We start from the raw sequence: 17,033 nt of genomic DNA on the forward strand, positions 1-17,033 counted from the left end.
ATTTGTGGTAATCGCTACCAAAGAGCCTGGGTTATGTAAAAATGGGTTGAATAACAGTATACACACAGTATACTGTACTAGCAGGCTACATATGTGCAAAATGCTGTCCTCTGATGTTATGAGAGGCATACATTTTTAAGACAATCAGACATTTCTAAGCCTGTCCTACGTCTGTGCGTGTGTCATACTGCAGATCTGCCAATGACCTGATGAATCAGAACGCGTAGTAACCCTGAAAAATTCCCTGTGTGTCAGGATAACCCAAACAGAAAATGACATTTTTATATGTGTCTCTCAATGTCCTTGCTTTCTTCAAAATCTTACAGTCTTTACTGTGTTCAGAAATCTTTCAACAACCCATCAGAAGGATAAAGAAAACATAATTTAGTTTCGATAGTCATAATGTACACAGTGCAGAGTCACCACTTACAGATAGCTTTATGATGTAAGTATGAGAGTAAATTAAGAGCCCAGCTACATTCCTAAGCTGTTAGAGACAGTGGACCTAGCTGGTACCTGGCAAGGCATAAAATGTATTAAAATTAATGCTGCCTTTTTTAAGAATATTATATGCTGTCTTGCAATAGACATACACAACATTATCTGTAATTAACTTACAAAAACACTTTCATACTATAAAACCATGTGTGAAGTAGAAGAAGAGAAAAATGCTCTTGAGTTTTTGGTTATTCAGTTTTGGGGGTTGGGTTTTTTGAGTAGTAGGGGGTTTTCTTTCTTGGTAACTTCTACTTATTCTATTTAATCTTTCTCTTCTACATTGAAGCTTTATGGAAAGTTTTCAGTCATAACAGTCCCATTCAGATTTGAGTGCAAAAGGAGTGGACCAGATGGGGAAAAAAGTAACTTGTGCCAAGATAAACATGTTTTTCCTGAGATTTTGCAAGTTCCTTTTACAAATGCAAAGACTTAGGAGCTGGGATAAAAAAAAAAAAAAAAAGAAAGAAAGAAGTAAAAATGCCATCTCCAGCTCCTCCAGCTCAGTCTAGTGAGAATTAATTTGTTTTGGTTTTGCTTATGCAGCTTCCAACACTGGAGATTCACACAGATCTCCAGTTGGAGTAATTTTAGAATTTATATCCTAATATTTTAGAGTGTCTTTTTCTGTAACTTACTTGATAAAACATGAAAGTCATGCTGCATGTAGCTTAGGTGAATAATATCTACATCTATGATTTTTAAAATTAATGATCTCCATGTTCAGTGGGAAGTATATATCTGTTTAGGGAGCTGCTCTAGTTCTGTTGGATGAGGCTTGTGTTTGTACTGTTGTTTGCACTTGTACTGTGTTTGTAAAGTACATACAACACCTTTTTAATGTATGAAGATGCAAATTCATTAGCTGTAGTGTCTATACAAAGCCACACATATCCTATAAAAAGATGTAAATTCAGATGAATACCGTGTTGTCTTCATAGTGCTGCAGAAAATGTAATATTTGATTACATAATTCTGACTGTCCTAATGCTTTTTCATTGAATTCTGGATTTGGGTCACCTGAGCAACTAAACCTCATTCAGAAATTCAGATTTTGAAATTTAACTTTCTCTGCAGAATCTCTTTTTTGAGCAGTTCTATATGAACTTACTGTATTCTTTAGTTTGAACTTACTGTTTTCTTTAGTTTGAACTTACTGTATTCTTTAGTTTAAATATTTAGCCATATGATTGTAATTCAGCATAGTTGTCTAGGGTAGACATTGGGTGTGTATACACAATTAATTACTGTTTTTGACACTTGAAAAACAAAAATGTTAATACAAATACAAAATTTAAACCCTTAGTTTATAAATATGGCTGGACCTTCTGGTACCGAGCCAAATGGTGCTGTTCCCTGATGTCTTTTCCTTATTAAGAGCATCAGTAGTAACCAGTAAAGCTGATGGATGGTAGCAGAATGGGAGAATACACTAATCCAGTCCTCATATGTTTTTCTCTTTGTTATTCTAATGTTTTGCTGTTGGAAAAATGCTTTTTGGCAAGTTAGCTTCTAGAGGTGGAAGAGTAATTGTTGTCTTTCCCCAAAAATACAACCATGGGGAGGTGCAAATGTCAGACTGTAGATGGTACCAAGGGTTCTGCCTGAGCTACTAAAATGGGCGGGAACTCTATCCGGGGTGATTTTCTCACATTTCTAATTTTGCTATGCTGATGAATGCTTGCAACACCATTGTAGCCCCAGGCTTGGCTAGTGAGCTCTGCATGGGTTTAGCTTGTGTCATCCAAAAGTTTACAAAATACCGACTGCGCACTGGCAAGGGAAGGCAGCAGTCAGAGATCCTCACTTCCAGTTCTCCAGCTTGCCTCTTCTCACAAAATAAAATGGGAAATCCCATGCCTGAACAGAAAGCAGCATAACTTCCTTTGATTTGAGAACAGGTGACTTAGCTGGGCAAAGTGCTCGAGAATGCAGTCATACACGTTTGGATGTTTTGCATTATTTTGATTCTCACCCCTTTGGGTCCTGCCATCTAATGCCATTGGTTTTGCCAGAAAAAGGTACTGCACTCGTGATTCCTGAAATGCATACATTGTATGTCTCACAAAATTAATTAGAAAGTCTTAATTTTTGTGGGAAGATACTGAAAACAAGTGTGTGAGAAAGTGCTGAAACACAGTTGGCAAATCTGTGTTAGGGTTTAAGTGTAAAGTGAGCTAATACGGATTTTAAAAAAGCTAAAGTAACTACGTATAGGCAGTTCCTCTGATTTGAAGTGGTAGCACAAAGTTTGCTCTCAAAATGGAATGTTTAAGTACTCTCATTAAATATAATAACACAAAATTGCTGTAAAAATTGCCTGTTTCTAGGTGGTGATCTCTACATATATTTGTTGATTTGTTTAGTTAATACCAAGTTACTCGATGCATTGAATTCTCTATTTCCACGTTACAGGTCTGTTACCACAGCTATTAGGAGTAGCACCAGAGAAGGCCATAAAACTTACTGTAAGTTTGCAAACGGGTTGTTTTCAGGTTTCTCCCTGTTGTAAAGTCCCTCTGATTACAATTATCGTGGTAATGACTTTTATCCTTCATGTGTCAGCAATGTGGTAGACTGTATTCCATGCTATGTGCTTGATATAAATTTAATTACAAAAGCACAAAGCAACTGTTTATATCTCTCTTGTGAACAAATCACATGTATGTAGTTATATTTATGTATGTGTGTACATTTAAAGAATTTTATGGAAAACCTTTTTTTGGACTCACTCCAAAATACAAGCAGCTTATTCAACTTGTTCAACTCATCTGCTTGTTTGTAAGTAGCGCAGACCTTTGGTTTTACTTCCTAGAAAAAAAATTAATAATTATTTATTGTGCTTGGAGGACTTTTGTTTTTGTATTTCTTCATGGTTCCTGTCTGTTTAATTCTAGTATGACAGGAGAGAGTCTGAGCATGCAGTGAAGAGTTGATAGGAAAGGAACCTGTCTGCGTGCTTTTCTTTCCCTAAATGTTTGACTTCTGTAGTTTAGCTATTTCTTGAATGATTTTGAGGCACTGAAGAATTTATTATAACCCAATTGTAAGGTATTAGTTATTCACCCAGAAGTTATAGATTTACAGTTAGTATTCATCAAAGCTAGTAGTATGCATTTAAAAAAACCCAAAAAGGTACTTAAAGCTATTAATTGACTTATTGTCTTAAAACTTATTATTGAACGTTCTGAAATTAATTTGAAACTATATTTAAATTTGTGGGCTGAGTGTTTCTAAAATCTTAAAGAATTATGTCATTAATTTTCAAATTATCTTATTTATCTAGTGATTATTATCTTTTTTCATTAATAAATATTTGAATCATCCTGTAGATCTTTGTTAGAAAGCAAAACATAGCTTTGCAATATTTCATATGAAGTCTAAGATTTATTTGATATCTGTTAGTTTGGTGGCCACATGGATGTATTTGCATCATGCAGCCAATGAGTGTTTTCTCCGACCTTTTAATTTATCTGCTTTCATAAATGTGTTTTTTTTTTTTTAAGGTTAATGATTTTGTGAGAGATAAGTTTATGAGTAAAGATGGCTCTGTCCCACTGGCTGCAGAAATTCTTGCTGGTGGCTGCGTAAGTATCTTTTAATTTCCTTCGTATGAGATACACCCTGTGCTTTCATGTGAGATGAACTCTGTGGACTAAGGCTTCTGTTTAACCACAGATCCGGTTCAAGAGCAGACTCTCCTAGAGCACCTCAGTTCTTTCCTAGATAGGCCAGCCGTTCTTGATGAAAGGGTAAACGTTTCTGTGCATTGTGCCTTTTAACTGTGCTGTATAATTCTCACAGCTGAGAATTTGTTTCCTTAATAAAGATTCTGTCTTTATTCGTGTTGGCTGTAGCTTATGGCCTAAAGAGGATTCATGCTAACCTTTCCAGAAGTTAATAATTAGTTACTACTTTGTGGCACCCACTCTGCCACGTCACTGCTTTCCTGATGTGTTATTGCGCCCACTAATTTTCACTTTTTGCAGTGATACTGGCTGTTTGAAATGGCAAAAACTACTCATGCTTCTTTGAGTTCATAGCAGACGTAGGCTGTGTAATGTTAACTCAGTACATAATGCATTCCTGAATGTAGGCTGTATTTAAAACCCACCAAGTTTTTAAGAGTGTTTTGCTTGCACGAAGTAGTACCTTAATGAACAACTGGCACATTTCTGGGTAAATGATAATACTTCACGGTTTGGTCTAGTTCTGTCTGTTCATATTACAGCTTGCTTTATCTGGTATATTGATTTTGTTCAAGCAAATGTAAATACTTTAGGTGAAATGAATAGTTGTTCAAAGACCAGTGCACTTTGCAGATAAAGAACATTGTTTATTTAAACCGGCTTTGATCAGCAGGGCAGAGCAATGTTGGTATATTTTCAATCTATCTTTGTTTCTGCTGTCATAAGACAGATGAGGTCACATTTTCAAGCAGCCTCTACCTGTGTCAAAAACTGCGGTGAGAAACAACTTAAAAACAAATGCTTGTGTCTTAACCTGGGTAGTTGCAGAGATTTGTGCTGTGTGTGCTTGCAGAGAGCGTACTGCGATTATCTGAGCCTCGGGGTGCAGTGGCTCGGTTGCGTTGCAGGCTGAGAAGCCCTGGCTTTCTGTAATTCCCAGGAGATGGGGCAGGATTTGGCTGCTGTCTCACTGCTCCTTCTGTTTGATCACTGACCTGTTGTAGACTGCCAGGTAGGATCCCCTTGTTCTGTAACTTTAGGAGCATTCAGAGGAGAAAAAAAGAAGGGGAGGGAGAGAAGAATGTGGGTCTCTAAAGCCCTAAATAAAAAGCATGCTGTAAATGAAGGAAAAATGCAATAAAGTGCTTGCAGAGTAAAAAGTATTTGCCCCATACACTAATAAAATGTCTTATGAACATAGCAGCCACAGAGAGTTCAGCAAAATTTTCATTTTAAATGTCATTTGATCTCGAGTTTTTATTTTTACAGACTGCTGTGAATTTTTTAATGCAGTACAAAAAGCACTCTTTACAGAGACCTGTCATTCATGAGAAAGCTGCAGCTAGCTTTTTGCCAGTAGTTCATTGTAAACTAAGGATCTGCTTTAAGAGATAGGTGGTTTGAGACCTATTTTAAACCTGCTGTAAATGCTGGCTTGCCCTATTTGGGATTTGAAATATATATTAACAATGAGATGCTGCATAAAGTTGTAGCGGTAGACGTGGGGTGGCAGAATGCCCTGGGTTTTTCTTTTAACTGGAGTGCTCCACTTAAGGGCATAGTCTAGTGCCAGGTAGATAGGTTGCAACTTGTCTTTTCTGCAGGTGGTCTTTGTGGGTTTTTTTGTAATTTTAAACCCAATTCAGACTAGCAACAAAGACTCTCATTACAAGTGGTGCCTAGCTTTTTGGGGTGAGTTTTTCTCTCGTGGTGTAAATATATGCATAAAATATGAAATGCCACAGACAGGCTTTTTCCTCTAGTGTTCAGCCTTGTATTGGCCCAGCTTTTTGTCCCTGATTAAGCCAACGTGAAACCTGCGATTTCACTGTGGAAACAGTAAGGACACTGCTGAATGCTTTTGAAAATTTTCAGTCTTGGATTTTTACCTCGTTTCACAAAGGTGGTAATCGCCTGTGTGGGAGGCAGGAAGACAGGAGCGCATGATGTGTTAGAGCCTAAAAAGGGGCAGCCAACTAAGATGAATTTTATAAAAGACACCTGCCCTGTCACTTTTCCGCTCTCCACATCTAATTCTCAGCTGTGGCTGCGTAGCAGACACACATGTTAAATTTTCCTCCTTCTGTGCCTCTGTTCCCTTGGAGTGTATTAATTCCTTGTGCAAGGACTGTGTGCTGGGATGCGTGCGAGATTTTAATGTTTTAGATACCAACCCTGTGAGTACAGTATAGCATTAATACCTAAGAAAGGGAGAACAGAGCAGACACTTGGATGGTTTGGGCTGTTCAGTAACACAAAGGGCTTTGAAGGGGTCAGTATCACCTGAGTAAGCTCCACTCTGCTGTTTGCCCAGCCATTGCCAGGCGTTGACTTTTAAGTCCCCAAGGAGTTCTCTTTGCATCATAATTACAGAGAATTAGTACACATGGCTGACTTTTGCACTTGTAACTAAAGCTGATTGTTTCATTGAACAAATCTTTTTCTGTTTTGTAAACTGTTTTCTCTCCTGAAAAAAAAAAAAAAGAAGAAGAAGAAAATAGATCTTTTACTTCATGACCTCGTGGCACTTAGTTCAGTTAACAGCCTGTTTCATAGCTTTTTATTATGGGAAGATGAAAGTGATAGTTGGTTGAGATTTATTATTTTTTGACACCTCTTCCCCCCACACCCCCCCCCAATATAATTAAAACTGTAAGCTTTATATGTTTGCATAGAATCTTAAAGGATGATGGTTGTGTAAATTACTAACTAAAGATTTCCATCTCCTTTGTGCATAATGATTTTTCCTAGTGGCTATGGTATTTGTTATCCATAAAAATATATGTAACTTCCCAATTTGCACAGTGCCTGACCCACCATGAAGTCAGGTCTCTGCTGTGCATTTAGGACTCTCATCACTCATGTGAATCCTGTGTAGCCCTTATTGTTATGAGAATAGTTAGAAGTTTCACTTCCAAGAGGTAGTGTAATGATACTGCACAGCCAGGATCTGCTGAGCATCCAAACCGCAAGTCTGACTTAACCTCCTGGAATGAAAAAATGCATAAAGATGCTGGGTTTGATTTCTGCTGGTGCTCTAACTTACCTTCAAGGATTCTTTAATAAAAGGATGATCTTGGGTAAGCTGTAAGTGCAACTTGAACACTTTTTCTTCGGTGACAATAGTCTTGAAGTACCTGTAGGCTTTTTTTCATGGTCTTTCAATTTATTTAATATTTTAACTAAAAAAGAATCACTAGTCCTACAGTTTAGCTGCTTGCTTCTTTTAAACTCTGTTCACGTAAAAGCTTGTTAAAAGTAACCTGATTTTTTTGATATAGGACTGGTCATTATTCTTTTTTTTAATTATTTTTTTAGTTGTAGCAACCAATTAAAAGCTATATAAAAGTGGCATAGATATTATTTGGGGGGGGTTGAGGTGTTGCCTTCTAACACTAGCTTTTAGATGAGAGAGTAACTTTGCATTGTTCCTTAAATAAAGCAGTTCCATGCTTAATTGAAAAATTTATATTGCATGTCTGAAATTAACTGGAAAAGAGATGAAAAGATGCAGAATAGAATCATCATAAAATACACACAAAATCGTAAGAAAAGCAGACAAAGTACTATAGCATGACTAAAAGAAATAGTTCTAGAATACATGGTGCCTTGTCTGCATTTACTAATACACTTATATAGGTAAACCAGAGGCTTAATTTTCAGCAAGAAAAAACATTTTGCTTTATTAACCTTTCCTTCTGCTCTCCCTCCTCTTTCTGAGCACACAGAGTCTTTTCCTTCCCAGCTGCTCAGTGTGTGCTCACCATTAGCCGGTTTAAATCATGTAGCATAGTACAATTACAGACCCCGTACAGATCTGCTTTTATTTAAGTTGTCAAGACAATTTTAGGCATATTTCTACAGACTTTATAGTAATCGTAATAAAGTTAAAACATATTGGACCTGCTTGGACAACCTCAGCGCTGCTTGGAACATAAAAATTAGATACGGTTAAGATGGAGTTCATCTAGAAAGTGCAAAATCCTGTCCAGAATTAATTTTTATAAAGGAACATGATGTGAAATTCCAGATGAGTTGTGCCAAATAACCGATCCAGTGCAAATTAAGCTACTTACAACATGGATTTTATGTTTCTGAGAGTAATAACGGTAAGTCCACAATGGAGCTGCGTTTCCTCTGTAGCATTGCAGTGGAGGTGGAGGCTGTATGGACTGCAATTCCCACACTACTTAGGTCTCTCACTTATAAAAATTCAGACATTTCTGAATTGAAGGCTGAAGGAGACAGAAGGTGTCGTTCTTGCATTAGTTATTCGGAACCCTAAATCTGATAAAATTCTATTCTGTTTGACCAGGGAGGCTGAGCTATGGGTAAAATGAAACTCAGCATTATGTATGCCAGGGGAAAATAAAAAAATAATCTCTGCCTATGTATCTGAAAAAAATAAATCAAACCCAAACAAAAATACCCAACTTCTATTGCACAGAAAAGTTTATTGAGATAGGTAAGTAATGATGGTGGTCTTGGTGATTGCTCATGTTAGCTTTGAAAGCAAGTGGCAGCTCTTGAACTCTTAACAGATTTATTCTCAGAGGTCTGTTCTCCTGTAGTCAGGGAATCTCACTTCCATTACTTTCAAAGGGAGTTCTGCCGGCATGTGTAAAAGCCCAACATTCACATTTCTTGTGTAAGAAAAACTTCAGAAGCTCCTAGTACATTTTTCCCCTCGATTAAATTTAAAGCTGTTTTCTTTTTATAGATAATTTATGTTATTGAATAAATTAATTAAATTTAAAGTCTGTTTAATAATAATATAATGTAACAGAATATACTGTAATTAGTTAGGTATTTTTAAAGTGCAGTTTTCTCCTCTGAACCACTATAATTGTAGTTATTTTCAACAAACTGAAAATAATTTAAACTAACTGTAAACTTTTGGTACAAAAACTCCCAGCTTGACCCGGACTTAAATTTCACTTCATATTTGTATGCTCTGTTTTAATTGTCTCTGATTAATTTTCAGCTAATCTTTGATTCAAACCCTGTAACAAAGTTTGGGAACATACAGTAACATAATAGCCCTTCCAAGAGGTTGTACCAAAGGATGGGGGAGTTCCTGGTGTAGAGTTCCTGCTTTTCTTTGACCTCACCCCATATTTCTCCTTGCAGGTTTGGATGTTTTAAAAAAATAGTTTTCTGAAATTTTCACCCAGTCATACCTGTTTAAACTGGCCTTTCAAGAAAGTAGTAAGGAGTTATGCAGAAAATTATTTCACTCTATTTTGAATTTTCCTTTTTGATTAGTTAATTTATTTTTTTTTTTCACAAAGGTATTTTCTCATAACAAATTAGGATGCTTTCCCCTTTTGTTTCCCCTCTCTCCTTCCTTTTCATTTACCTTCTCCTCTAAAATTAAAAAAAATTAAAAAAGGAAATTTTTCAGACTGTAAAACAAGGAGAGGGATACATAGGTTTTGGTTGAAATGTTTGATTGTAGAGACAAACAATTCTGAAGTCTTAAAAAGCCCATTTTCCCCAGCAAGCGTCTTCATATTACTGCAGTTTGAAACGTATTATTTTTTTTAAACTATATTAAAAATAATGATTGCAAAATTTTATATGAACATACATTACAGTTTAAAAAGTGTATTTGTTTTGAAAATTATATTTTAGTACACATCTCTTTCTCCTATTACTCCTTTTTCTGGCAGTAAAATATTTTAGTGTTTACTAGTGCAGGTTAAGTAAAAAAACAAAACAACAAACCTACCTCAAAATAAAGCCTCAACTTCAAATCAGGAATTATAATCTAGCTTTCTGTGATGAAAAAAAGGAAGATATTTATGATGTCACAGTAATTTATGATGTGACCAAGAAATAATGGGCCACAGTTTTAATACAGTTACCATGCCTTAAGACTTGAAAGGTCTGTAAATCATTAAATGATTCTACAACTAGTCAAAATAGACAAGTAGAGCAGACAGAGCCAAATGTTAACATATTTGACAGGTCTGTAACTTAATTGCTTTTATAATGTCAATCAAGGAGGCTCCACTTTGATTTTTTGGCTAGGCTTCTGAGAACTGCTTTACCTATAAGGTGGAAAATATCAAATCCACAATTTTAATTTATTTTTTTCCCACTGCAGATATGGTCAGTGCTTATAAACAAACCATACTCCTGTTTGTTTCTGTTTAGCCAGCTCAGTAATTTAGTATTGTAGGACAGTCATCAACAACTTCTATTTGAGTCTTGGAAGTCTGTCTGAAGCAGTAACTGGCATGTACTTCTGTGCAGACTAATTGCAATTCTGTTTATGAGCACTTTTACATGAGCACTTGAAGGAGCTTGCTTTACATTTTATGTAATGTGTGGATGTTAACAAGCCTCTGCAATTGTAGCAGCGTTTGCTGTTTGAGCTGCCCAAAATAAAAGCTTAGCCAGACCAAGAGAAGGCTGTCCGGGGAAGACAAGGAAGGTTAGCTGGAGAAAAACACAGTCCTGCCTGAGCAGCATGAAAGCTCTTTCTGTGCTAGCCTGGTCAGGGTAGTGAAAAGCAGATGATTGAAGGCTCAGGAAATCTCCTCGTGATCTGAAGAAAAGGTATTTACTATATGAACTCCCATTGCTAAAGAGCATTATCAGAATCCTGTATAGATAGAACCACAGATGAGAGGACAGAAAATAGCATGAGATGGCTTGTCTGGATTTTTTGAAGCCAGGATTTATCAGAAAAAAAGGTAACAGAGAACCAAGCTTTTGAGAACCCGGTATGCTTTGCCCTTGACATACAGTGCCACGTAATCAAGGTTGTCACCTTTGAAATCTGTAAGAAAAACAGTCACTTTGGACAGATGTCTGTTACTCGGGAGCTCTTCTGGTAACAGGCAAGCCCATAGTGAAATCATCTCTGCAGCAGCTCAACATGATTCATCCGATGCTCTTGGGTTCTTTTGCCATATAAACACCACGACTTTTAGAGGTAGTTTGAAGCACTGCAGTGGCACTCCGTAAATCTGGCTTCTAAGCCTCGTGCTGCTGTAGAGTTAGTATGTGATTTTGTGGTAAATCATTGAATGTTCTGTGCCTTAGTTCCCCTGTATTATACAGTGAAGGTGGCAGTTCTTCCATTCTTGCATCCCTTGAGGGCGTTTTTAATTTAGATTTTTTTTTTCATGACAGGGAAAAATCTTTATTTTTGTGTCTGCGCAGTGCTGAGCGCTTTAGGGACCTTGACTTTAATTAAGATTAATGGATGCTAGCAAATGCCCAGGAAACCAAGCTGCAGCTGGCAAGAAATAAGGGACTGGGACAGGGTATGATCTTCAGTATGACAGAATGGGATAAACGGTTGACTGAAAATTTGGGAACTTGCACGTGCTTGTGTTTTTGTAAAGTGAACAAGTAACCAAGGCATTGTAGATGAGTTCTTTTGCTGAGGTTGATTTTGGATCGTTGTCTAATATGTTGCTTATGTATTTTATTGGTTGCCATTAATTGCCATAATTGCTATCCCTGGGTGATATTGTTGGAAAATATTCACACTCTAATAGCAGTACTAATCCGTGAAACCTTAAAAAGTGATATGTGACAAGCTGGATGCAGAAGAAAGATCTAGGCTGACCCTAAATGCTCTTAGTTGAGAACAGGAAAAAGGCTAGGATTTGAAGTAGGTAATAAGGTTAATTAAAGGCATAAAACAGTTGATGGTCAGTAGTGATGAAAGGAAAGGAATCTAGTACTTTCTTCTGGGATGGAAACCACAGAATTTTCTTCCTGAATTGCAAGCCTTATTCTCTTCAGAACCTATGCCGAAGCTTTCAAATGGAGATGTGAAAGCCCTGGGAGAGGGGTCTGGTGTGCTCGTTTCTTATCTAATCTCATAAGGGCACAGAATGCAGTTACATTAAAAAGACCAGGAATTTCTTGTCTTAGTGTAATGAGAGGGGGGTGAAAAATCTGTTTATTTTCCAGTAAAGTTCATTACAAGGTGATTTGAACATGTGAAGTAGAAAACATTCTGACTTTTTCAAGTGGACTGTTGTTAAGCTGTTCGTTATTAAACCAAAAAAAAAATAATACTTCAACTATTTCTTCTGTTCAGTAAATTAAAGAAGTAGGAGGAGGTATGTGATAGGCAGTACTGTATTACTGTACAAGACTATACTGCCATCGAGAGGTGTTGGGTGATATCATACCAAGTGCAGAGCTGAAGAACAGCAAAAAATTTTTTAAAAGCCCACAAAAACCAAACAAAAAACAACACAGACACCCCCCACCCTCCAACCCCCCACCTCCTCCCAGCTTGTATTCAAATATTCACATGAGCAGGGCTGTGTCGCTACCTGTCCATGTGTTAAATCACACATAACGTACTACAGGCATGCAAATTTTTAGCTATGTGTGTATGAGGAGTTCTTGGATGACAGAGGTATTTCCCTTTTATTTTCTTTCCTCACATCAAACAAGACCATAACTGATTGTGATTAGGTCAAATGTTAAATTCTTTCAGAATAATACAGACCCTTTGTGGGCCCTTACCAAAAATTACCTGTGCAGTACCTCTAGGTATCCACTGCTGTAAATAACTCAAAATTGCCGGTTCTATTTTAATCACGTGATAATAAATGAAATGTAATAGATTTGCTTTTACAGCCTGATATTTATTTCTTTAAAAAATGATTGGAAGAGTTGATAAGGAATTCAGAGTTGAGGGCACATGAGTTTATAACTTCAACATAGAAAATTGGTGTTACAGGGAACTATCGATATTCAACAATTGATGAAGTTGATTTTTTTTGACACTTAGTGAAGAAATTATTAAGCTTGAGCAGCCTGAGCTTAAACTGTGTTTATTTTGGCCAAAACCAGGTTTCAAATTCTGACCTTTGGATTGGGTGTGTATTTTGAAGTTTTAAAATCAGGTACAATTTCAGCTGCAGAAGTCAGCAAACAAGAAGACAACGTTCTTGAGCTTTAGGGCAAATAGAATGAATGAGCCGGGTGATACGACATGCTGACGTTTTGCCTGGTTTTTCCATAACAGTTCATACCAGTACCATGAAGAGACTGGAAAAAAATAAACTGATGAGATTCCTTCCCTTGCATTCACTGTGCAAAACGTCAGAAAGAAGACAGAAGCCACGCTATTGTTCAAACTACTTGATTTGGAGTTCAGGTTATCTGGAGGAGTGGTGTGTGTTTGAGCTAGGGGGATGCGGGATGCCGTCTCTGGGCATACAATTAACACCTTTACCTCAACTCCCCCCCCTTGTAAAACTAGAGTCATTATACTTTCCTCACAGGAACGCTGGGAGGCAATACCATTAATATGTATGGCACACTTGCATACTGTGATGGTGGATAACACAATAGGAGTTACCAGTGCTAGACAAGCAAGAGAACATTTGATTAAAGAGCATATTTGTCGTCTCCAGTTTACTTCCCCGCCCCCCCCCCCCCCCCCCCCCCCCCCCCGCCCTTTTGAAAGTAAGGAGCTGCAGTTACCAGCATGGATTGTTAAATAACAGAGTGATAACAGTTTGCCACCAGGTGACTGTACTTGTTACCACTAGAACTGCCTCTGTACCGGCTGACAAACCAGCCTTCCTCTCCCTCACAAAGCGAGCAGGTGGTAGAATCCCTCCAACTGAGACCCTCTGTCAGGTATTGTCTGGCTCATCACTTTCAGTTATTTGCCATTTGAGTTTTTGGAGTCTTTATCTTTGGTCAAATTCAGAGGTTGATGAGGGACCCCTGGCCAGTACTTGGGCAGTTTTTGGAATTACTTCATTGGACGTTTCCAATGCCTTTCTTCAGACCTGCTTTGTGGGCCTCAATACCAGTAGCCTTTTTAGTAATGCCTGGTGCATGCTGGGCTTGGCCTTTTAAAAATTTGACTGCAACGAGTTTGATTGTGTGAGGTGGGAAATAACAGCATCCTCACTTTGTGATAGTGAGCTGCAGCAGAGGAGGTCTCGTGTGATTTACCCACAGCCACAGGCATCTAACGCTGGAAGTGTTGTGGCAGCCAGGTTGGACATGCGAACATGAAGATTTGTGGGTGCTGGCACCTGAACTACTTCCCTTCGGTTGGAATTCAGAGATTACTTGCCTTTAATCTCCTTTAAAATCAGATTTATATTTACCTTCGCTTTCTTTAGATATGGCATTCACTTATAAACATTTTTTATAGATTTTAAATTAGCTTGGTGTTTTGGTTAATAGTAGTAATATGATTATAATAATGATTATTATTATTATTATTTTGTTATAATGTTTTAAATTGCAATATGGTTTTACCATTGTGAAAATTAAAGGAACACTTCCCATGGAGTCATGGCACAATCAACTGCAAGAATACCATGCTGGGGCAAAGTAGTTTATTTGTGCTAAGATAGATCAGTGGGTTTGAGTGCTGTTTTAGAAGACGTCTGCCCTATGACAAAGTTGAAAATGAACATTATCACCTGCAGTAGGGATTTCATCCTTTTAAGAATAAAAGATGTGTGATAGCATGTTAGAATGCTTAATATTTGTAATACATAGACCAGCATGCTTATTACATAGGGATTTGTAATTCACTGTAAGGACCTTTCCAGGATTATTTTTTTAATCATTTTGAGACTTTGCAAGATGAGTAGACAAGTGAAAGAAACAATTTTTCTGTTGCAAATGTTTACTTCCTTAATATGTTTCAGTTTAAGTGCAAAACTGAAGTCAGCGTATGTGCCAGATAATTTATCTGTCTAATTTCTGATGGCAACAAGAATAGCAGTTTTATACGTAGCAGGATTCTGGTTTGGTAAAAGTAGTTAAATTAAATTATGCCAATTTGAAAGTCAGAACCAGTTGAGTTACACAAGAGCATGCTTTTTCTGGTCAAAATAGGAAACATTTGGGATATTTTGGGGGTTATGTAAAGACTTTAATTTGTAACCACACTGTGTATGCTCAGTCTAAGTGGTAGACAAGAATAGTTGTTCGTGCAATTTGCTGTTTCTTCACATTATTTAAACCATATTACTGCACAATTTTTTTTAAAAAAGTTGAATGATAGCTAATCTGAGCAATGATTAATTCTTTTAACATTTGGATAATTTAGAAAAGATGTGCCCCTAGTGTTTACATACTAGACATGGCTGGATGCAAGTGCTTTTAAATGCAGCTTCTCTTGTTTTAGTCATTACCTTCTAGTAAAACGCCATCCTTCTGTTGTGGGGAGGATGAGGGTTGCCCTCTGCATGGTTTGTGTGATTTCAGAACCTCAAAAAGGACGTGGCTGTTGGGCCACATAATTGCGAAGTTAATAGACGTTAGAATGACACTGTTGAATTTTGGACAGATGGAGTTTGAGTTCTTTCTGAATACACTTAGGTAACCTTCATGTTACCCTTTTTTTTTGATTGTTTCCAATGTTTAACTGTGGATCTGTCGGTGTAGCAGAAAGGTTATGCCCTTATTGCATGTTGGGAATGAGATTAATTCTGTGAGAGCCAGTGGGCAGTCTGAAATACCTGCCACCGATGTGCTTTAACCCAGCTTTCAAAGTCAGTCGAGTGCTGTCTTCCCAACAGATGGAGACTGACATGTGAAAAACATGGCAGCGGTCCTTGGTTAACAGAATCCTTCAGTCTTGGACCCTCTTTTCTCTATTACCTGGTACACAGATAAGGAGGCAGAACTCAGGCTCTTGAATCAAACAGCGTTTAACGATGCTGAAACTGGTAGCTCAGCGGGGCTTTAAGGAAAGCGCGGTGTGTCTGCAGTTCTGGCCTTTGGAATCCAAGTGTTCTTGGTTTGATGAACTCGTGCCAAGATTGAAAAAGCAGCTGCCAGACTTTCACTCTTCAGTAATATGTTTTCACTTTCTGTGTAGTGGCATACACATCTCTTGTTTCTTTACTTAGTTACTAATTCTTCCTTTCACTTCAGTACTTGCTTTACAGCTTCCTTGGCTTGTCAGTGTTGCGTTAATTTGCGTTGGTGAATGTATCCTTGCAGCAAGAATTGAGCTGGTGTCTGTGGGGTGTCCTGCAGTGGCTGACCTACTTGCTCTCTTGCTTTTCCTTCCCTCGAGGGGGGGGGTAGGTTTCTTACCTCCTGAGCTGCAGTTTATTAACTAATACTAAAACTCTTGTCTGGTAATAGCTTAATGGACTGTGGCAGGATTAAAAATGTCTTCTCTTGAATGTAACAGGACTTCACGTTGCAAATGACAAGAGTGGGTTAATGTATTGCCTTCCCCTTTGAATTTCAGGCTGGGGGTTCTCAAGTGATCTTTACCAATCCACTGGAAATTGTCAAGATTCGATTACAGGTGGCTGGAGAAATTACTACTGGTCCACGAGTTAGTGCCCTGACTGTACTACGGGATTTAGGCTTCTTTGGTCTCTACAAGGTATGGATATTTTTTTAATATATACATGAATTAAAATACATTAATTTATATTTCAATTAAGGTGATTCCATTGTTCTTGCTGATTTTCATAAGTGAATGTAATTGTACTTCTAAAAAAATATATCTCCATTTTTCATTTCTAACTAAGGGAAGAAACTGTCTTGTGGATTTGAGCATGTGGCTCTTGTGAATCTTACTGAGATTTCTCACTTCGTCAGGTGTTTCAGTTGTTCATACTCGTTTGTGATTCCTAATGTTCTGCCTGGTGGAAAAAGAAACTTATTTTCATGTGTTTCATGATATAGAGCTTACAGTTTTGGAGCTGTATCCTTACTCTCCTGTGTTTGATTCAGCAACTTTCCCAGATGTCAGTGCTAATTTGGTGGTGGGAATTAATTGCAGCACAACAGTAGTGAAGAAATACAGACAGTGGGATCGCAGCATAAAAATGAACTCCTAAAACAAGCTTTCCCGTAGTACTTTACAAG

The 17,033-nt window shown here is 37.5% G+C and overlaps 1 protein-coding gene across 1 annotated transcript in view; it reads left to right on the forward strand.

Moving 5' to 3' along the window:
* SLC25A13 (solute carrier family 25 member 13) overlaps positions 1 to 17,033 on the forward strand; it is a gene marked incomplete at its 5' end in the record, with an annotated part of 75,594 nt that overhangs the window by 41,853 nt on the left and 16,708 nt on the right. The window contains 3 exons of the mRNA XM_084260678.1: positions 2,911 to 2,963; positions 4,002 to 4,082; positions 16,405 to 16,545. Coding sequence (XP_084116804.1) covers positions 2,911 to 2,963; positions 4,002 to 4,082; positions 16,405 to 16,545 — 275 coding nt within the window. The remainder of the gene's footprint in view (positions 1 to 2,910; positions 2,964 to 4,001; positions 4,083 to 16,404; positions 16,546 to 17,033) is intronic.

This window comes from Gallinula chloropus, assembly GCF_964237585.1.
Source record: "Gallinula chloropus genome assembly, chromosome: 2".
NCBI classification, from domain to species: Eukaryota; Metazoa; Chordata; class Aves; order Gruiformes; family Rallidae; genus Gallinula; species Gallinula chloropus.